Below are 23,114 nucleotides of genomic sequence, written 5' to 3'. Positions count from 1 at the left end.
CATGCCCTTTTTAATTAAATACTATCTGATAATGAGGCAATAACAACCTATAAATTAGATCCATTTCATTGTCCTCTGACATGGCTGGTAGAGACAGAGATGTCTTTCTCCATATTTTCCTATGGCTTCCAGAATAAAGTACAAACTCCTTAGCCCTTTCAGATCTAACTGCAATCTACCTCTCTAGGCTTACCTCAATCTATTAGGAATTCCAACTTCCTAAAGCCAACTCCCTCTATCCAAAATGACTGCCTCCTTTGCTCCCTTCTTCATGAAGATACATTTTACTAGCTTTCTGATCAACCGTCACCATTAGGAAGCCAACCTAACTTCTTATCTGATGTAGCTGCCTCCTCTTCTGTGCACCCAAAACAAATACTCTGAGCACCCCTTAATAACAACATTAACCTCCACTGATTTACTTCCCCAGAAGTTCAAAAGCAGAGGCTATGTCTTTTTTTTCTCTCACTCAATCGAATTAACAAAATACCAATAATATACTGTAATGCAAACAAACATAATTTAATTTTTTTAGAAGTTTACTGATTTCCTATGCAAGGTATAAAGGAAAAATGAAAGGTGTCTAAAGAGATTAATCAGAGAAGTTATCTGGAAATTTATCTGGAAAACACCCACTCAAAGCTTTAAAAAGTAAATTGATCCTACACTCAAACTTGCTTAAAATTGATTTAGAACAAGTGTTTTGTTTTGATGACTACTACCTTTCAATTGGTCGAGAAGCACAACGGCTATTCGGTGCTGGGCTTGAATTAATTCAAGATGCAAATCCATCATGAAACTATTTGCTGTGACTGGTTTGTACGTATCTCCACATGTACCTTGGATGTACTTTGGTCCAGTAGAGTTGAAGTAAAAATAAAAAATAAATACAGTTAACAAAACGTATTAAAAATGGCTCTATCTCTCAAGTTCTCTCCTACTCTTTAACATTATATTCTTCACTTCTTGACCTTTTGCAATCTGACTACATGCTAATTAATCTATTAAAAGTCATCAGTGGCTTCTTAATTAACAAATTCAAAGGTTCCTCACTCTCTCTGATTTATTCTGGGAAGAGGGGAATATATTTCTGACCTATGAGAGGGGAGCCAACACAAACCATACTTTACTTTATGACTTGAGAAGCCAGCCCTCTTCCTAGTTAAAAAAATGTTGACCAAATGTAAGATTTTTCCATTCTTACCTTGGTATAGCAGTGGTCAATTACTAATGATCCATTTGGCAAAGTAACTAACATGCAATTCACATTTATTCCACCAATGACTTTGTCAAGAAGTTCATAAGCAAAAAATAACTGTTCGTTTGGTGTTTTCTAAAATAATTTTATAAACAAAAAAAGAAAAAGAAAACAGAAAAATCATATACAAAATTTCCAAGCACCTTTAACAGTAATTGAAAAACAACAGAAATGTAAAGTTTATCCAATATCAACACTATTGTATACCATAAGTATATTTGTCTTTGATTAAATGTGGAGTACTATCAATAAATATGAAAATACATATTTCATCACTTTTCCAAATAAGTTAAAATTTTCACATACAAGTACATAATTTACATTTATGGTTTTCAAAATTCTGATTGTACAAAGTATACAGGTAAACATCAGGAATAGAGTCATATAAGTTGTCATTTTCACATACTTTATTTTGAAAAGAAACAGGTTAATTTTTTAAAAATCTGGAATCTCAGAACTGGAACTTTAGACTAAAAGGACATCAGATCCAAAGGTCTACATCATGATTTTCAAAAAATAAAAACATTTTAATATAATTTACTCACAAAGATGGATAAATATAGAGAATACTATAAAGAACATAAAAAGAAGTTTTTTTCAAACTTTCAACTTTTCCATATTTTCTCCAGAACATTTTAGGAAGTAAAACACATACGCACATGCATATAATTGAAATTGCTTGCCTAATTGTTCACAACGCCATTCTTCTTGTCTACCCCTAGAGGTAGCTACTATCCTGAATTTAGAGTTTATCATTCCTTTGCATATTTTAAAACTTTTACTACGTTTGTGTGCCCATTAAGAATATGTAATATCGCTTTGCCTATTTTTAATTTGCTCATCAAATTCTGCAGTCTGCTTTATTCACTCAGCCATATGTTGTTGTCCTCTTGCTGGTGCGTGTAACTTAATGTGTCAGTCAGCGTTTGGTCATGAACACAAGACACTACTGTAGATATTCCAAACAGGAAGAGATTTAATGCAAAGAAATAGAGAAGGACATCACCATTAGAAAAACAGGGGAGCAAAGATCAAGAGTCTGCTCAGAAGGCTTCGTGAATTTATTTAGAAGACTGCAGACAACAACCTCAAGCACCTACTGGTCTTGCATGAGCTTGCAATTCACATCTGCAGCCCACCACTGGAGAGAATGAACTCTCCTCCTTCCTGCATTACAAATTAATACAAATGTCCTTCACTGGAAGACTAACCTAGAATCAGATGGACATGGGACGCTAGCAAATCAAGTTCCAGGTTTCCCCTATAATGTAGAAGAGACAATAGAAGGGGATGGCAAAAATGCCAAGGTGAAAATCCAGCCCACTCTAATTCATTTATCTTCAGGGCTACACTGATAAGGCATCACACTGAGGAAATGCCACTATTTATCCATTCTTCTCTTGATGGATATTTAGATGGCTATTACTATAGATGCTGCAATGCATTATACTTGCATGTGAATAAAGATAAGGCTGAGACTTCCTTTACAACCCTTATATGGCTTATTCCCTTTTCTTCTTTATTTGGCTAAGATCTCCACCACACTTTGAGCAGTAGGAGGGCAGGTATCCTTATGTTGTTACATCACTATAAAGAGACTGCTTCTAATCTTTTGCTTTAAGTATAACATTTGTTGATGCTCCCTGGATAATAAATATCCTTATAGATACAGAATTTCTCATCTATTCTTCTATTCCTAATTTGCTAAGAGCTATTTTTAAAAAGGGTAGTCGTTGAATTTTGTCAAATGTTGGTTTTGGGTTTTATTCATCTCTTTACCTAGTGAGGTGAGCATATTTTTTCCTTTAGTCTGCTAAGGTGATGTACTGTGTTCTAGATTTTCTAATGTTAAATCACCCTTGTATTCCTGGAATATACTCAATTGTTCATGGTGCATATTCGTATGAATATTAATATATTCTATATTTGTGTATATATATATTCTCCATTCAAGAATCACAAGCTCAGGGTCTTTTTTTATGTTAATTTATCAGCTTGGAGTTTCCCAAGCACCCCCAAGTAGTGAAAATTCAAATAAGTAACCATCTTGAGGACAGGCCTAAAGTTATAAATCATTTGGAGAGACTTTCTCCCATCCACCCCCCTTCTTGATACCAATTTGAGATGCCTCCTTATACAAATAGGCAAACTCTTTGGTATTCCACCTTGTCTCAGGATGTAGTCATTTGTAGGCTTAATTTTATGTGGGAGGACTCAGTTGCAAACCCCACCTTCCATGTACGCTAGCCTCATCTCTCGCCCTTGGATGGCTGTTAAAAATCGAAGCTTCTCTGTAACTGAGTCCATCAGCGCCAGCCCCTCCAGCTGCTGCAGCAACTGCTCACAAACTTACCACTCTAGTTTTCAATTCTGCTTTCTATTTTGGTCCCTGGAATATACCTTACTTTCTTACCAGCTCTGTAATACACTTGAGGATATCAGTTCAATTCTGTCCAAACTTTCTAGGTGTTTTGTAGCAGTAGGGTTTTCCAGTAATTAGATGGCCAAATTGCCAGAAAAAGACATCTTTAGGGATATCTTTTTTTCTTTTTTCTTTTCTTTTCTTTTTTTTTAAGGAAGTACTGGGGATTGAACCTAGCACCTCACACCTGGGAAGCAGTTGCTCAAACCACCAAGCTACATCCACTCCCCATGGATATCATTTTAACATCAAAATATTTCACATCCCATCATCATCATCATGTTGTTCATCATCATCTTCACAGCTAATATTTACTTAAAACTTACCATGTGCCAGGTACTGTGCTGAATGCTTTACATAGACTAATCTTTTAACCATCATACCCATATGTAGTAAATACTTACTGGTTATTATAATTTTATAATCCAGTGCTTGAAAAAAATAGCTATGTATTCAGTGAAACTTTTAAATAAGTTTTTTATGTAATCACAGTAATACCTAAGGTTTTTAAAAATAGTAGCATGCATATTTTCAAGATACATAACTTACCCCATCTACAGACTCTGCCGAGTGAACATAATGGCACTTCACTTCCCTCCATGTGGGTCTGAGAATCCCATGTGGAGGTAAAGTGCTCTACATGAAGTATAAGAGAAAAATGTGTAGCTGCCAGGTACCAGTTAGTTACCATGTACCAAGCACCGGTTTCCACAATTTTACCAATATAGTTCATATAACCTATATAACAACCCAGTGAAATAGGTACTGCACTCTTCTAATTTGGCAGACAAGGACACAAACTCAAACAAATGAAATAATTCATTCAGAATCACATAGTTAATATCAGACTCAGGATTCAACTCCAGATCTTCCAATACCAACTTCTGTGCTCTTAGACCACACCAATGAATCATCATTAGTACATCTACTATACACTCCAGTACAGCTGGCAGGCTGCGTACTGCACAACTTTAAGAGGTGCCATTCACATTACGGTTATCACAACTTATATATTTATTTGGACAATTTCTCAGCAGATGACAATAAAGACATCTGGAGGAAAGGGTGCGTTTTTCTAAGTGAAATAATAGTAGCAATAGTTCATAAGTAGCCTCCAGTTTCTGGGTTTTGGGGAAATTGCCACCTTTTAAGAAAGCTAATTCATCTAATTGCTTTAATTGCTATAAACTTTCCATCTCAAGCCAAAATCTAGCCCCGTGTAATCTCCACTAATATTTCTATTCCTGCCCTATGAATTCACCAAGGATAAGTGCTAGCCCATTAAGCCAGTGGTACTCAAACTCTAGTGGCCGTAAGAACCACCTGGGGAAATTTTAAGAGTCACATTTCTGAAATTATGAACTTATAAATTATGAAGATCCCCACGCCTGAAGTTCTCATAATATGTCTGAAGTAGGAACTAGGAAGCTGCATATTTCAAAAGCACCCTAAGTGACCCCTGGAAAAACCGTTTGCAAACATCTATTATGCCTCCCGTAGGCAGGTCAAACTTTCTCTCTTCTCAGTTTAAGGTTTCTCAACTCTAACTCTCCAGGAAAACACAATACAGCATAAAGAACTCAAAATTGTATCCCCTGAAACCTCTAATTAGAAAGTGAACATTCATTTGAGAAAGTAAATTCAAAAGGACTCCCTAAAACAAGTACATCCTTTTATATTTCACCATATAAAAAGTGAAAGGGGAGAAAATGGCATATTGAAAGCCAACAAAAGTGGTTTATATCTATACAGTAGAAAAATATTTTTATACCAATGTCCTGAAGAGACTCTTTAATATTTTTAGGCAAAAGTCCACATAGCATAGTGACAGAAAGCTCGGACTTTGAAGGCAATAAATTTAAGCCTTCAAATCCCTGTCCTAACCCTTATTGAGCAACCTTGGTCAAGTTGGGTGTACCAGTGAAAATGAAAGCTCTATGCCTGTGCAAATCAATGGGTGAATCTCAGAGACACAAACGTGAAAGAAAAAAAACAAGCTGCAGAAGAATACATACAGGATGACAGCACTAACAACAGGCAAAACAATACTCTCTTCTGCTTAAGAATATACACTTAATGTAATAAAAGTACTAATTTATTTTAATAAAAGTTTTATTATTTATTTTATGATGCCGGAAATTTATCATCACCACATTTTCGGCAGCAGTTACTCTCAGGGGTGATGTGGGAGAAGAGGAATTCATGGGAGAGGTGAGTTTTTTTGTTTTTTAATTAAAGTTAATAGATCACAAGGAATGTTACATTAAAAAACATTGGAAAACCAAAAACATAAAAGGTTCCCATATAACCCACTCCCTACCCCCACCAAATCATTTTTGTAAATTGTATTTTTTTGAAGATATATACATCACAAAAAAAAGTTACATTAAAAAATACAAGATGTTCCCATATACCCCGCATGCCCCACCCCCCACCTCACTCCTCCCACACCAACAACCTCCCTCATCGTTGTGGCACACTCATTCCACTCGGTGTACACATTTTGGGGTGCCGCTGTACTACACAGATAATAGTTTACCCTGTAGTTTGCACTCTCCCCCCATAAAGCCAGTGGGTTATGGCAGGATATATAAGGTCCAGCATCTGACCCTACAATATCATTTAGGACAACTCAAAATCCCAAAAATGCGTCCACATGGAGAGGTGGGTTTTAATTAATGCTTTGTTTCGTAAGTTAGCAAATGAGAAAATAAGGTTTCATTAAAATATTTATAATTTTATATCAAATCAATTTTGAAAGAAAATATAGTAAGCACGAGGATTAACATTTTAGCAACAAGTAAGTACTAATGAAATAATGTTAAGGAAAAGCATCAGAATGTTACTGTTAACATGAAAGGGATTAAAGAGATTATAAAAGAATTATAATATTTTTATTCATATAGTGAAATTACATATTTTTTCTTCATTGTTTATTCCTCAAAATACCCTCTAATGTTCATATTACTTTGCAATTTAAATTTATAGTTTACAAATTAAATCAGGCAGACCAAAATATCATTCACTGGATTCTTCTCTAGAAAAATATATTTTTAAAAATAGTCCATGAAAAACTCCACAGGGGGCAAAAAGGATTTTATTCTCAAATAATGGAATATATGGTATTCTGTTTCTCCTTCTTGGAGAATCACAATGCACATAAATAAATTAATGCCTCTGAGAAATCTCACCATAAAGAAAACTCTAGTGCTTAGCCCAGAGTTATTCAAGATTATTGACCATGGCATACTTTTCCTAAGCATAGAGTTAGCATCACATAGGAGAGAGTTTGGAAAACACTGTTCTAGATCTTGACTATAAATAAATGAATGTTGATTATATATATAGGGCAGTACCTAGACTCCCACTCAGTTCTACAGAACAAAACAATTCACAAAATAAGGAATAATTAGAATATCATAAGAAAAGCATAATCAAGGAGAAGAGGAATAAGTATATATCTTCCCCCTGCCTTTCCTCTCTTAAACTAAAGCTCACAGAGCACTTATCATGTGCCAGGCTCTGTTTTAAGTATATTTTATACAGGTAATAACTCATTTAATCTCTCAAAGGTTTGTGCTTCAAAGGACATCCCTGTTCTATGAGTCTATGAATCATTCCATCCAAAATATATCAATAATAATATATTTATAAATCCTTTTAAGATATTTTATCTAGTTTGTTTAAAGTTGATTTTTTTTTATCCTAGAGTAAAAGCAGAAGTAAAAAAAAACCAAAAATATAAAAGCTAAAAACTATCCCCATGGTTTCAGTGTATACAGAAACCATAAGTTCTTAACATTTAAATATTCAAAATTATTTCTACAGCTAACCATTATACATTTACAGATATTATATTAGTTAAAAATCCAAGTTGGTGTTTTAAATATATTTTCTAAAATATTTTATAATACCTTTAATAATGGAAGAATTTCCACACCTTCTTTTGGAGTGACAATATATTCACTGCTCCCTTTTCTTAAAAATAAGTCTGTAAAAAATAAAAGGGGGGGGAAGAAGGAAGGAAGGAAAGGAGAATGGGAAATAGAGGAAGATAAGTAAGGAAGGAGGAGGAAGAGAAAGAGAGAAGAAGAAAAAGATGAGGGACAGCCAGAAGAGAGGAAGAAAAAGAAAGAAGGATGAACAAGAGAAAAGGAAGGACAAAAGAAAAAAAATAGAAATTAGCAGTGAATCATAATCACTAAAAACTTATGCTAAATTTATCTTTTTAATTACTCATGATCTTAGAAATGACACAACATTTTAGAAGTTGACTAAATACAAAATTATTTCACAAAATATTTAGCAAATATAATGTCTATCATACACTCAAAAATAACCAGAATTATCAAAACAGCTGATGAGGTAAGTTCTTCATTGAAGAGTTCAAGATGGTAAGTGCAGCAGGAATGATAAAAGTTACCCCCCAATAAGTTGTATTTAAGTAACAATTACCAGCGGATGCTAAAACCATTAGGTAAAAGATTGATGAAGGACTTTATAACACAGAGTGTAGCTGACACTTGTGGTGCCCTGCCTTTATGCCCTTGTAACTCATGTTTCCCATTCCTGTTCACAGCTTCTTACTGTAAATACTTGTGACTCTCTGTCTGATGGTGTCCTGGAGCCAAAGAGCATGCTCAATCTGTCTTCATTCATGTCCACTCTCCCCATCAGCAGCACTCAACAAATGACAGGTGACAGGTGTATAAATATAGCCTTCCAGCTCTCTGAGACATGTTCTGTACAATCTCCCAGAGGTATTCATTGGAATAAGCCCAGTGACCACAACAGTAACCTGCTCATTAACTTACTGTACCTTGTACCGGTTTCTTCTCCTTCCATGTCTCACTTCCCCATCCCCCCACTATGCTCCCTTGGAAAAAATTAACTACTTTACTCAAATCCTTGTTTCAGAGCCCGCTTCTATGTAAACGAACCTAGGAAAAAGGTCAAGCTGACAACACCTGAACTCACTGATAAATCTTTACATCATAAAAACTAAGACAACCATGCATTATGTGCCTCCTGATTTAATTCAATAAGGAGTAAATAGCTCCACCTATGAAGTACTGCCAAAAAATAAATAAATAAAAGATACTTGGCAAGAATTCTTTTGACAAGATATTGCCTAAATCAAAGCAAGCCTAGAGTCTAGATCTACTACTAGGTGGAGAAACAGTTAACCAACACATAAGGAGGCAAACAGTAAATTTAGAATGGAGGAAATCCTGTAGAGTAATGACTCAGTTTCTTCAACAAATAAAAACTTGTAAAGAAGGGGAAGGGAGGGACTGTTATAGATTTCAAGGAGGGACTTAAAAGACATTAAGGAAATGCAATGAGTGGACCTTGATAGGAACAAACCAATTTAAAATGACATTTTTAAAATACAATCAGGGACATAAGAATTATAATTAATTATGAAAGGTATGATAATAATGACACTGTGGTTTTGTAAAAAAAACTCCTTATTCACTAGCAATACCTATGCTGAGGTACTTGTTGACATTTCAAAATGGTAGAATGGCATGATGTCTGCTTTCTAACACTCCAGGTGAGGAGAAAAATTACTATAGAGATAGATGAAATATGATTCAAAAAAAATGGAATTACTGTTGGTATTGAATGAGGGTACATGGTGATTAATTTCATTTATAATATTAAATTATAATTAATTTATATTAAAATAGAAATATAAATTAATTTATATTTGAAATTCTACATAATAAAAGTTTAAAAAGTAAAAAAAGCATTTTAATACAGGGCATTTCAAAAAATGACTTCAGGGCATTGAATGTGTTAGATGGTCAGAGACCTCCAAACAGTGGTCTCAAACTTTGATGTGCATCGAAATCACCAGAAATCTAATAAAAGATAGAAAAGTTTAGGTTAGTTGAAGTAGTGTAGGGCTTGGTAGTTTTACCAATTCCCAGGTGATAATGCTATCCATTAAAGTTTGAGGCCCATGGCTCTCAATGTCCCTCTGCATGACTACACTCAATAACCAAGGGTTAGTAAACTGGATTAGTGAATCTCTGGGAAAGCAACTGCTTTATTACAAAGTCCTCCAAAGGTCTTATACACTCCATAAGTGAGTTGAAATAACAAAGTAAACACCCCATCCCCATCATGGAATCCCCCCCCCCCCCCATTTTCTGTATGAATAATCTAATGAAACAAAGAGTTCAGGGTTCCAACCACAGGCAGAGGAAAGAATCAAGAGGTGAGAGCATAGGGAAATTCTTTGAAAGATGGCATCTTCTGGAAGAAGAGAATAGTGGCAGAAAGGTTTGGGACAGAAAGTCAGGGAGTGAGTGGGAAATGAGAGCAAAGAGGAGGAAGATAAGAAGAAAGGAAAAAGGAAGAAGAGAACGCGAAAAAGAAATGAGGAAAGAAGAAGAATTTTTAAAGGAGAAAGGAATTAGAAGAGAAAGGAGGGGGAAAAATAGACAAAAAATAGAAGGACATTGATCTATTCAACAAATACTTGAGTTCCCACTCTGTCAGGCAGTGTGGTGGGTGCCAAGAATATAATGGTGGCAAGACATGCTCTCTTCTTTCAAAAAGTATACACTCTATGGGGAAGTGGAGGAGGAGGAAATGTGAAAGGGGACAAAAAGGGAGAGAAGAAAGGAAAAACAGAGGGGAAAAGAAAGGAGTAGGCAGTAATGAAGAATGAAGAAGAGCAAATGAGAGAGGAGAAGACAAAAAGTTTGTTGACCATTGAACCATTGAGCATATAACCTCATTTTTTGACAGACACTTGGTTAAACCTTTAAATTTCTTTCTGGTTACAAATCATCAATGAAGTACAATACTGAGATGCCTAGTTGCCATTAGCAAAAGTTATCCTGTATTCCCATTTATATTTATATATTCATATTTATGTATATATATATTTAAAACTTCACACTTTTCATTCTATTTACCTAGAGATTTTTTAAACTTTCTTGTTGGGTTTCCTAAAGACTCCAATATTTCACTTAATCGTAACGTGACCTCTGCCACCACCACAATATCAATGTCTTCCATTTTATAGCAATGAATTATTTCATTTATCTGCCACAGAAGATAAATCCACTAAAAGGAAAAAATAGACAGCAAGATCACTTAAAAGTGATTACAATGTAGAAAGACTCACATTTTTCAAAACTACTTCCTTTCAATCATTATCTTCTAATCATATGGAAATGTTATACAGGTACCACCTCCTTATTAGTGTGCCTCTTCATTATAAATAATATAAAGATCAATGATTTTAATATAAAGATCAATATTTTATAAACATATTGATGATAGTTAATCAATCTGTTTATATAAATTCATAAAGAATATTCACTTAAGCTTATAATCTGTGTTCCTATAGCCATATGGCAAATTCATAATCGGTTATTTTTATATCAGTGAAGGTTATCTGTATCCTCAAAATTTTCACTCTCCCTTCAAAATAGCTACTATGATCATTATCAAAATCCTCCAGTGGAAGGGAAGCAAGTAGAGGAATGCATTCTCTGAGCACTACCATGCTTCAGGCTCCATACTTGGTGCTTGGAAATTGTCTTTCATGTCTATATCCCCAAAGCTTAGTACATAAAACTAACTACCGCACTTTGGGATGTAATATGGTTAAACAATATTTATGAACCCACATCTTCACTTTATCAGAGTACATGATAAAATCACTTCCATACATCCTAATGCTTCTGATCTTAGAATGTTTCAGAATCATAAGAGAATCTGTTATTGCAAAAATATTTTCTCTTAAGCTTCTGGGTTATATTCAACTGCTTGACTTCTTCCTTTCCATGAAAGTTTTTGATAAAATAGTCTAAATACATTACTGCAGGAAAAAAACCCTGAAATTCCTTACTTAGTTATTTGTATTCTCCATTATTAAATTTCTTGATGAATTTATTCAAGCTCATATGGCTTTAGACAAGCTACATATTCATTCTGCCCTTGAAAACTTGAAAGACCGCCCCATTCTCCCAAACAAAACAAACTGGAGCAGGGCTGCAGGGAGCACACATTAAAAGAAATGTTCACTCAGTGCTTCATTTAAAGCATATCTTCTTAATACATACATATGCAAGTGATGGTCGTTATGCAGTGAATAGATTGTGAACATTTAGATCTAAAATGTGTATCACAACTTGGATTGGCAATAATAAAATATATGTGAAAGGAAACTAAAAGGAATACTTTGTTAGTACTGATTTTCTGGGTGAATTTTGCAAAGTCATTTCTGGACATATTGATCCGCTGAAGTCCTAATTTGCATTTCTGCCACAGAAACAGTATCATGTCCACAACTATTTCTTTATTGGGCTGAATATTCTGAAAACAAAAGTGATAAAGAAAATGAATTAGAATAATAAGATAAATACATATAAAGAAAGAGACAGAGCTCTAGATACACGCAAACATTTATTGGGTGCTAGACAACATTCTAAGAGCTTTAAATACCAACCCATTTAATCCTCCTAACAACCCTATGAGGTAAGTACCATTACGATGACTCCATTTTACAGTTAATCAAACTGAGCACAAGGAGATTCAGTGATTTGCCCAAGAAGAAATGACTAGAAAGTAGCAGAGCTACTCTAACTCCAGAGTACTCACTCTAACAACTGGTATGCTCTGCCACTGCCTCTATAAAATGAAAAGTCCCAAGCATTTTCAGACAAGTGTGTACAGCAATTGGTTCCATCAAAATTTCTAATTTAAATTTACTTTTTTCTTTTTAAAATTCCTACATTAAAATAATTTTTAAAATTGGGGAGCAGCAGGGAGATGAACTCTTGGAAGAAGAGGGGAAGGGTATAGAAAGGAAAGGGAGACATGGAGAAACTAAGCAGAACATCAGGAATCAAGAGATGACCCAGAATGAGGATGTCTCCCCTTAACCAAACTTACTCAGATCTTTTCTAAAGAAAAATAAAGTTACTCAGTATAGGTGAACTAAAAAGATAATGAGTTTATGGTTAGATGATACCAAGGACAGAGCCCCTTTGGGGCAGATCTAAGACTGAATTTGCAAATATAGCAGTTTAGCACAGTGCTTGGAACACAGTAAGGATCAATAAATGTTTACTGAATTGCACTGAATAGAACTAAGACAAATATGGTAAAAAAAAAAAATTTTTTTAAAGATAGTCAAAAATTCCCTACCCTTTTAAGTCTTCATTGTTACTTTTTTTTGGTTTACCCCTCCCACTGTAAAAATTACAATAATCCAGCACACTTGCTACCACACTAGTCTATTTAGAAAATTAAATATCTGTCACAGGTTAACACGTTCTATAAGCCCAGAAGAAATGGAAAACACAGTTACAGTGGAATGTCTCAATTTTCTTGCAGTGTTTCACTAAACTGACCAAAATTAATACAACCATCTACAATAGTGGTTTTCAAGTTTTTGTACAAGAGTAAAGCAAGTTTTCAAATGAACTTCTACCAGAATCTCAACATTGTATACAAAACTAATCAAAACAGATTGGGATCTAATTTTCATAGGCAGGCTCCTGAGACATCTCAGAGAATCCCTAGGACAAATATGAGAACATTTTCTCATGAACTGCAACAAATATGTAACACTAAGGCAGGGTGTTAATAATAGGGTGGGTTGGGGGAAAACACACCAAATTTAAGATGCGGACTATAGCTAGTAGTAATATTTTGGCAATACTCTTTCATAATTTGTAGCAAATGCTTCACAACAATGCAAGGTGTTGGTAGTGGGGTGATGTACTGGAGCTCCATATGACATTATGTATGTCTGTTTTCTAAGTTTACAACTTTTACTATATATTTATTGTGTATGTATGTTCACATATGAATGATATACTTCAATATTTTTTTTAATTAAAAAAAAAATAGGAGTACCTAGATTTACCTAGAACATTCATACTCACCTATGGACAGTTTCGAAATACCAGCCATTATGTGCAAAGTGACTCAAAATAATAACTAGGCTTCATGGTGAGGGACTGAAAAGCTGTATTTCTCATTAAGTATATCAACTCTTCATTAAAACTAATGCCTCATTTTCTTCATTATTAAAAATATAGCTAGCCTAAGAATTTCCAAAAAAGGAAAAAGTTGATATCCAAAATAACATTAAAAAAAAACAAAAACAAAAAAACCTTAAAATTACTGCAAGTCAGGTTCTAACTCAATCTCTTATTCCATTGATTAAACAGTATAGCATTTTGGCAAGATGCAATTCATGTGATATTTTATATCTGCCTTTAAATTGGATATATGACAGCTTCTTTCCACACTATTGAAAATAATCTGAAAGAGCTATTTTACCTGGGAAGAGGAGCAGACACAGGAATATAGGGTTGCTGCCAAATGGAAAATATCTTCTGAATATCCACAGGTCTTTATACAAGGATCTCAATTCATAAAGTAGGGAAATAAGAAACCAAAAATAAATTATTAAATTTCAAAAAGAAAAGAAATAAAGAGATTCTACAAAAATGACATAATATCTGTACAAACATCATGTTAAAAAACCCTTTAAATGCTTCTATATGAAAGCTAATCTAAGTGGGCTCTAATTCAACTTAAAATAGATTTTTTCATAGTCTGTATACCAACTGTGTCCAAAAAGGAATCAAATAGGTTTATGTATTAAAACATATAAAATGTGACAGTTGAAATAAAAACAATGAAGATATTTATTCAGAAATCACTAGAATGAAGAAAACTGTATATTACTTGGTTAAAATTATTTACAACAATTGAACAGTCAAGCAGAGTTTTAAGACAGTTGCAAAACACACACACAAAATATGGATTAAATAATTCTCATTGGCCAAAAAAGTAGCACTTCTTTGAAATTCTATATGAGAAAAGCTCAGATGACATATTTGGTGAAGGAAGGCTAAACTGTGTTTGCAATACCACACACTAAATGGAGAGAAAAAAATCAATTGCCCATTTAAAAAATGGATAGGGGATTGATTTTAGAAACAATTTAACACATGGATCTTGAAATAAGGGATTACAGAGAACAAAATAGACAACATCTGGGCAAGTGGATTTGGCTCAACTGATAAAGTGTCCGCCTACCATATGGGAGGTCCAGGGTTCAAATCCAGGGCCTCCTGACCCATGTGGTGAACTTGCCCATGCGCAGTGCTGATGCATGCAAGGAGTGCTGTGCCACGCAGGGGTGTCCCCTGCATAGGGGAGTCCCACGCTCAAGGAGTGTGCCCCTCAAGGAGAGCCGCCCTGTGCAATAAAAGCACAGCCTGCCCAGGAGTGGCACCACACACACAAAGAGCTGAGACAGCAAGATGATACAACAAAAAAGAGACACAGATTCCTGGTGCTGCTGACAAGAATTCAAGTGAACAAAGAAGAACACACAGCAAATGAACAGAGAGAGCAGACAACGGGGCCGGGGGGAGGGGAAAGAAATTATTATAAAATAAATCTAAAAAAGAAAAAAGAACTGCTTTTAAAAAAATGACATCTTCAATGGAAGCTTTGCAAAATATACAGAAAATTCTTCAAATAGGTTTCTATTACATCTAACCAGTATAAAGACTAGGGTATAACATTAAATCTTAGTAAAAGTATATATAAATCTGAATTTGAAAACAGATAATTTGGGACAATTATTTGCATTGACTTTCAATTATATTACTATATCCAAAATAACTTTTAAGACTTAAAAAGTCCTAGAATGAAAAACATTGCATGCTGGAAAGAAAGAGAAAACCATTACCAAATTTTCCCAGGTTCACCATCTGACAGCTTTTGATTCCCTGTCCTGCTGGCCTCTCACTTATCCCAGCAAACTAGCAGCTCAGGAGAACCTCATTCCTCTACTTCAAACTCTCACTTAGAACACGTTCCAGCAGCCTTAGAAAGCCTAGGAGCCTGTGTGACCTGGAGCTCAGGTACTTCTCTGACCTCATCTCCTGCCACACTTCCAAATTCCATCACCACCAATGCACTCCAGCAGTGCACACCTCCTTGTCATTTCTTCACCACACCAAGCACACTCTCACCTCAGGACCTTTGCACTTCCTGTCCCCTCTGTTTTGAACGTTCTTTTTCTCATCTCACATATAAAGAGTATATTTTATCAGATGAAATTATCTTAATTTTCAAAAGGGCAAATAAATACTCACCCTGAAAAGCAATTCTTTTTACATAAACTTGAGCTGCTTGTCCTTCTTTATAGTTTTCCAAAGGAAAGATCAAACCTTTGTTTCTCTTTACGTTGATTACAGGTTCTATTGCAATAAGAAGAGTTAAATCCATCTCAGCTGTCTTTGACTCTGGATCATTCTGCTTCTGAGAGAAGTATAGCACACAAATTAATTGGGAATTCAATGTCACCTTAACAAAACAAAACAAATTAATGGGGAAGCAGCTGTGGCTCAATCAGTTGGGCTCTCGTCTACCATGTGGGAGGCCCTGGGTTAGCAACTTGAGGCCTCCTTGTGAAGTCAGACTAGCCCACACACCGCAGAAAGCCACTGGCCCGCAAGCACTGCAGAGTGCCACCCGGCCTGCAAGCACCACGGAGAGCAGACTCAGCAAGGTGACACAACAAAGAAAAGGGAGACAAGTAAAAACACAGAAGAGCATGCAGGGAATAGACACTGAGCAGACAGCAAGCAAGCCGCAAGGGGAGGGGATAAAAAATTTAAAAAACAAACAAATTAATGGTTCTGTGTATCTATTACCTGCAAAAAGTCAATAAGTTGCACAGCTACAGATTCAAATAAACTCCATTCCTCATAGGTAAAAGCTAATTTTATAAATTTCACAGCAGCATCCATAGAAATAAGATTTTTTCTTTGTATAATAAGTTCCAGAAAAGATGAGTTTGGAAAATCAAGCCTTCCATCTGCACCAGTGTTTGAAACTAGAAAAGGAAAGAGAGAGGTTTTTGATCACATTCATACAAAGAAGTATTTACTAAATATTAACTATCAGACACTGCCAGAGTACTAGGGAAATAAGGAAAAGAGAATAGACATAATCCCTACCTTCACAAAGCTTATAATTTAGTGAGGGAAACAAGAATTTTGAAGTATTGGAATAGCAGAGATAGTTTAAACACAAAGGAATTAAGTATGAAGGAGATGTTGATAGATTTCAACTACATTAAAATTAAGAATTTCTGTTTCTCAAGAGATACCTTAAGAGAATTAAAAGGCAAGCCACTAATGGGTAGAAAATATTTGCAATACGTATATTAAGTAAAGAGCTTAATCCAGAATACATAACAATTTCCTGCAAATTAATTTTTTAAAAAGGCAAAAATAGGCAAAATATTTGAACAGGTACTTGATAAAATAGGATATCCAAATTGCCAGTAAACATAATAAAAAAGGGCTCAACTTCAATAGTCATCAGAGAAATACAAATTAAATTCACAATATGATACCATTTAAATCACACTAGAATGGACAAAATGAAAAAGACAGATAATATTACAGATAATACTAAGTGTCAGTGAGAATTTAGAGGAATTCTCATAAAATACTGATGGGGGTGCAAATTGGCAAAACCACTTCGAAAAGCAGTATCTGCTAAAGCAGAACATACACATATTCTATGCTCCCACAATTTCACACTAACAGAAATGTGTTGCAGAAGATGTTTAACATATCTATCCCAGGAATTTATAAAACAAGCAGAAAAGAAAAGGATAGACAGGATTAAACTACATGATTTATAAGATTCTCCTAATAAACATATATAAAACAATGCACCCAACAACAAAAGAATACATAGACTTTTCAAGTACATACGAACTATTTACCAAACGGACCACAGGTTTAGCCACAAAATATGTCTTAACAAAATTCAAAGCTTTCAAATTATTATTTGCTCTCTGACCACAGCATAATTAAGCTAGAAATCAATAACAATAAAATAATTAGAAAATCTCCTTATGTTTTGATCCATAACCTACATATCAAAGAAGAAATCACAATGGTACTTAGAAGATATTTTTAACCAAATGATAATGAAGATATGATAATTCAAAACTTCAGGTACATAGCTAAAGTTACACTTAGAGAGAAATGCCTTAATATGCATATATTAAATAAGAAGAGAGTCTGAAAATCAAGTTCCAAGTCAATAAATTTTTTAAAAATCATCAAAGGAAACCCAAGAAAGTATAAAAAGGCAATAATAAAGTTCAGAAATTAATAATTCAGAAAACAAAACTACATTAAAAAGAATCAACAAAGTTAAATATTGTTTCCTTGAAAAGTCTAATGAAATTGGTGAATCCTTGGTAAAAATGAAGAAATAAGAGAGAAGGCAAATTCACCAATATTAGGAATGAAAAAGAGGTCCAAGCACAGATCCTACAGACATTAAAAATATCATATTGAGATATTACAAACAATTTTATAAAACTTTGAAAATATTCTATAAAATAGAAAAGTTTTAAGGAAAACACAATTGACCAAAAACTGACAGATTATTTTTAAAAAAGGAATGGAAAGAAAACCTGAATAGTCTTACATTTATGAAAGAAACTGAATCCATAACTAAAACCCTTTCCCCAAAGAAAACCCCAGATGGCTTCACCAGGAAATTCAAACATTTAGGAAGAAAGATCACCAAAATGACACAAATGTTTCCAGATAAGAGAAAAAGAGGGCATACTTCTTAACTCATTTTATAAAGCCAGCATTACCTTGAATTTGAAAACTGTAAAGGACATTATGAGAAAGGAAAATCTCTCTCATGAACAGAAATGCAAAAACATTGAATCTTAGCAAACAAAATCTAGCAATATATCAAAAGGATAATTCTCACTTCCAAGTTAAGTTTATTCCAGAAATAGAGTGGTTAAAAACTAGATATGCAATTAATGTAATCCACCACATTAACAGAAATAAAAGAGAAAAGCCATAGAAGCAACTCAATAAATCCAATAAACCCAGAAAAGGTTTTTGATAAAAGTTGATAATGATTCAGTATTAAAAACAAACTACAACAACAAAAAACCTTCTAGAAAAAGGAAACATCCTTAATCCGATAAAGGGTATCTATAAAAACCCTTCATAAATATCATAATTAATGGTGAAATGTTGTTAGCTTTCCATCTCAGGTCATGAATGAGACAAGGATGTCTGTTACCACTATTTCTCTTCCACATTTTATTGTAGATCCTAGCCAGTACAATAAGGTAAGTAAGGCAAGAAAAAAGAAATAAAAAGAATAAGAATTGGAAAAAAAGAAATAAAATTGTCATTTTTCCTAGATAAAATTGTACACATAAAAATGAAAAACTCTGATAAATTATTTGAATTTTCAATTGAGTTTAGCAAGCTGAACTCAAGGGCAATAACATATTGTTATGGTATCAGATTCCTGTGTGTGTGCACTACCATTCCAAAATTGTTGCTATGCATGTTCTACCATAAAATAAACTCTTAACATTTTATTTACTTATTAAAAGTTCTTTTCCTGCTACAAACAGTTCTGAGACGACATCACGAAGCTCTACTTCATCTGTAACAAGAGGTCCTGTTTGCAGTATTCGCCTATTTGAATCAGAAAGAGCTTCCAAGACGGCCAGAAACCGGGATGCAGTGCTGTCAAACATCTCATCCAACAACCGTTCTGTGGCTGTACGTGGCCACGGCAACTGGAACAACAACAAAAAGTACAGGTCATTTTTTTTTAAGTTCTACGGTGTACTGCTTAAAGACAGAGTGGCTGGTCCAACAATGAGATTGCTGTTTTTCTGGTTTTCTTTTCTGAGGTGTTACTCCTGACTCCGTTAAAGCTTCTGCCCCACTGCCACTACAGCAGAGGTGTTTGCAATTTCTTTATATTTTGGGTTTGTGTTTCCAAAGCAGCATAAAAAGTCTGTTACTATCTTTTTGTTAGGTAGGCCAGCATCAATCATCACATGCTTAATGGAACCTTAAGAGCCTTAAGGAACTGAAATTCTAACTTTAGTTGCATAAGAATCCCTCAAGAATGAGTTTTAGATTCCCAGATCAAGTCTTCAAAGATTCAATAGCTCTGGGTGGGACATTTTTAATAAGCACTGAAGGAGATTCTAATGTAGAAGGTCCTCAAACCCAAACTTGAAACACTAATGTATGCTATAAAGAAGGTTGGCCAGCTGTATACCAATAAGCTAGTGACTCTTAGAGTACTTTGTGAGTACACAGCCACTCTGCTCTGCACCAGCCCAGAATGAGGCCACCTCCCCTGGATGGCCTGCCTCCTCTTGGCACAAACACAAATGACCTGCACTCTGTCTTTAGACTGCAGATAAATGAGAGAAGTGGCTCTATTTGACTTTTCTAACATTTGTGTCCAGCTAAAAGGTAACAACCATATTCCTCCTGATTGCCTTTCTTCTTTCCTCTTCTTGGGGCAAGGTCAGAAAGAAAAACAAAAGCAGGGATAAACATCCTTGGACTATTTTCCTGCAAATACCACCTTTCCTACTTACTAGTTTCTAAGGCCTTTCAAACCATAGTTAACCAGTATGTTAAAAACCTCAATAACACATGAGCTTATTATGTCTTGCCCTCTCTTTCCTTACAAAGAGAGTTAAGAATATCTTTTTAAAAATTTACTCCAGTTTAAAACAAAACTTTAAATATATTTATATATGTGAACAGAATAATAAACTTTATAAAAATTAGAAGTGTTCAAAAAGAATGGCAAACTCCAGATGATAAAGCGTGAAATTGGTTTTTTTTAAATATCACGGAAAAACTAACAGAAAGTGGGATAGATTATTTATCAGAGCTGTGAATGAATAATAATTATGAGATTTTTAAGTATAAATATTTAAAGGCTCTATAAAATAAGAATTAAAGCTAAAATAATAAGAAAAATAATGGATTATCAAGTAGGACAAGTAAAATATTAATGTTTATAAAAATAATTTGCTTATCCAAAATGTATTTTAAAAATTAAAATCTCTAGTAGATAGATGGTCAGGCTATGAGCAATAAGTCACAAAAAAGGGAAATAAACATAAGGAAAAGTTGGATGAAAGAATGAAGCTAAAATGACAAACCCTTTTATGAAAACTGAATTATCAAAAATAATATAAAAGAGACCATGGTTAGAAGCAATGCTCCAATATGTGTTTATCAATTGTAACAAATGTACCACACTAATGAAAGATGTCATTAATGGGGAAAAGTATGGGAGTGGGTGGAGGGGGTACATATGGGAATCTCCTATATATTTGATGTAACATCTATATAATCTAAGCCTTCTTTAAAATAAAATAAAATAAAATTCAAAAAAATAATAATAAAAAGAGTAGGATTACCCATTTTGGAAATCAATTTGGCAATACACATCTTGAGAAATAAAGGTCTTTATATCCTATAGTGGGTTGAATAGTGTCCTCCAAAAATTCATATCTACCCAGAATCACAGAATATAACTCAATTTGGAAATGGGGTCTTTATAGGAATAGGTAAGGTGAGGTCATACTGGATTAGGGTGGACCCTAAATCCAGTGCCTGGTGTCATAATAAGAAGGGGAGAGGACACAGAGAGACACACACAGAGAAGAAGGCCATGTGAAGATGGAGGCAGAGATTGGATCTCTACAAGCCAAGGAATACCAAGGATCGCCAAGAACCACGAGAAGCAAAGCAAAGACTAGGAAGTATTCTGCCCTAGAGCCTTGGAAGGCAGCAGGGTCCTGTGGATGCCTTGATTTTATCCTTAGAGCCTTCAGGACTGTGGGAGAATAAATGTCTGTCATTTTAAGCCACCCAATTTGTGGTCATTTATTATGGCAGCCTTAAGAAACTAGTATATATTCTTTGATTCAGTAATCCCACACTTTGAATTTTGTCCACAGAAAATAAAATACATTGCACCTAATGATGCTGCTGATCATATCAATATTTATATAGAAAAAAATTGGAAAAACTAAAATAAAATTATTAAAGTGTGATATATGTACACATAGAATATTTTATGGTCTTTAAAAATATCAGGCTGCATGAAAGATGTTCTACCTCTAAATACTCTGGTCTCCATGACATCTACCCCATGAGATACATTATGTTAAATTCCCAACCTAATACACATACCCAAGTCAAGCTCAGTTTATCACTATCCCTCAACAAACTTTGCTTATTCCTACTTCCAAGCTATGTTCAAGCTCTGGACCTTTACTTAGAATGCTTTCCCCTATTCTCCCTGTCTAGCCAAATCCTACCCATTATTCCAAAACCATTCACAAAGACAGGACTGAGACTTGGTCCTTTCTATATTCCACCATACTTGGCATCACAGTGGGCATGCAATACACAGCTGTTGAATGAATGAATGAGTGAATCATAAATAGATAGATAAATAAATAATGATTCACATTTACCAAGGACCTACCTCTTGCCAGAAACATCCTAAGGGATGTTACATCATGTAACTAATTTTATCCCCACCACCACTGTTATTTCCCTCTTAATCCTTATCACAAGCAATAGTTATTTTGTTTATTTATTTATTATATAATTTCTCCACTGGAAGACAATCTCAGTCTATCTTGTTCACATAGCAGGTACTTAAGAAATATTTACTGAATGAATTACTAATGGTTGATCATTAGGAGTCTGAATTAATAGTCATTTAAAATAATCTTGTGAAAGTCAAAATGATTTAATCTGAGTTGACAACAGATTTACACACACGAAAATGTTTTAGAAAATAAATTAAGGTATATTGAATGCTACTTTCTTTTGCAGAAATGTAATAAAATTATCATTTCATATATATAAAGCAGGACATTCTGAAAAATATGCCAGAGTAGTTAGTATGACATTATAAAAAAGGGACATTGACTATTTTCTGTAAGAAATACCCACTAAACAATTTTTTTCTAAAAATATACACCACCACAGCTTTTTTCATGTAACAATTATCTTAAGGATATCAGAAATAAATAAGTTTTTTAATATAACGTTATGTGGAATTTTAAACATTTTAATAGCAAGATGATTACAATTCAAATCCTTAAACATGCAAGACTGTTTCATTCTCTTAGACATTTGATTTAATCTGTGAATTAAACTGTAGGTTGATATTGACTCAACACTGTAGCTATCCAGTGTTTCAGGTTTAGATCATTAAATTTGGTTCACTCAAAGGAAAAAAAAAACTGGTGAGAAGAAAAATTGTCCCTGCTCGCTTACAAAGACTATAGCATTACTGCTTCGCAATACCAGATGCGGGCAGCTCAACTGCTCATCAGAAAAACTGCCTATAATGTGGCAAGTTACAACCCCACCAACTATATACTAAAGCAAGGGGCATGGTTTTAAAAGGATATATAAAATGCACTTCTGGTCTCAGCAAGAGGTATCTAAGAATCAATAAAAAGCTAACTGTGCCCAAATAATATTTTTATTTAAACCTTATATCTATTTTTAAAATAATAACAAT

General features: G+C 34.2%; 1 protein-coding gene across 2 annotated transcripts in view; it reads right to left on the bottom strand.

Annotated features, from left to right (window-relative positions):
- The window catches only part of CFAP54 (cilia and flagella associated protein 54), a 325,301-nt gene that overhangs the window by 265,081 nt on the left and 37,106 nt on the right, over positions 1-23,114 (bottom strand). For both annotated transcript variants that reach the window (XM_058308572.1, XM_058308573.2), the window contains exons 9-17: positions 19,128-19,326; positions 16,394-16,575; positions 15,833-15,998; positions 13,998-14,083; positions 11,886-12,020; positions 10,613-10,763; positions 7,595-7,671; positions 1,205-1,333; positions 723-849 (exon numbers count right to left, since the gene is read on the bottom strand). In XM_058308572.1, the coding sequence (XP_058164555.1) occupies positions 723-849; positions 1,205-1,333; positions 7,595-7,671; positions 10,613-10,763; positions 11,886-12,020; positions 13,998-14,083; positions 15,833-15,998; positions 16,394-16,575; positions 19,128-19,326 (1,252 nt within the window). The remainder of the gene's footprint in view (positions 1-722; positions 850-1,204; positions 1,334-7,594; positions 7,672-10,612; positions 10,764-11,885; positions 12,021-13,997; positions 14,084-15,832; positions 15,999-16,393; positions 16,576-19,127; positions 19,327-23,114) is intronic.

The sequence above is a fragment of the Dasypus novemcinctus genome, chromosome 12, assembly GCF_030445035.2.
Source record: "Dasypus novemcinctus isolate mDasNov1 chromosome 12, mDasNov1.1.hap2, whole genome shotgun sequence".
Taxonomy (NCBI): Eukaryota; Metazoa; Chordata; class Mammalia; order Cingulata; family Dasypodidae; genus Dasypus; species Dasypus novemcinctus.
Note: the sequence above shows the minus strand (reverse complement) of the source record. Positions and strands in the feature narration are given on the sequence as shown.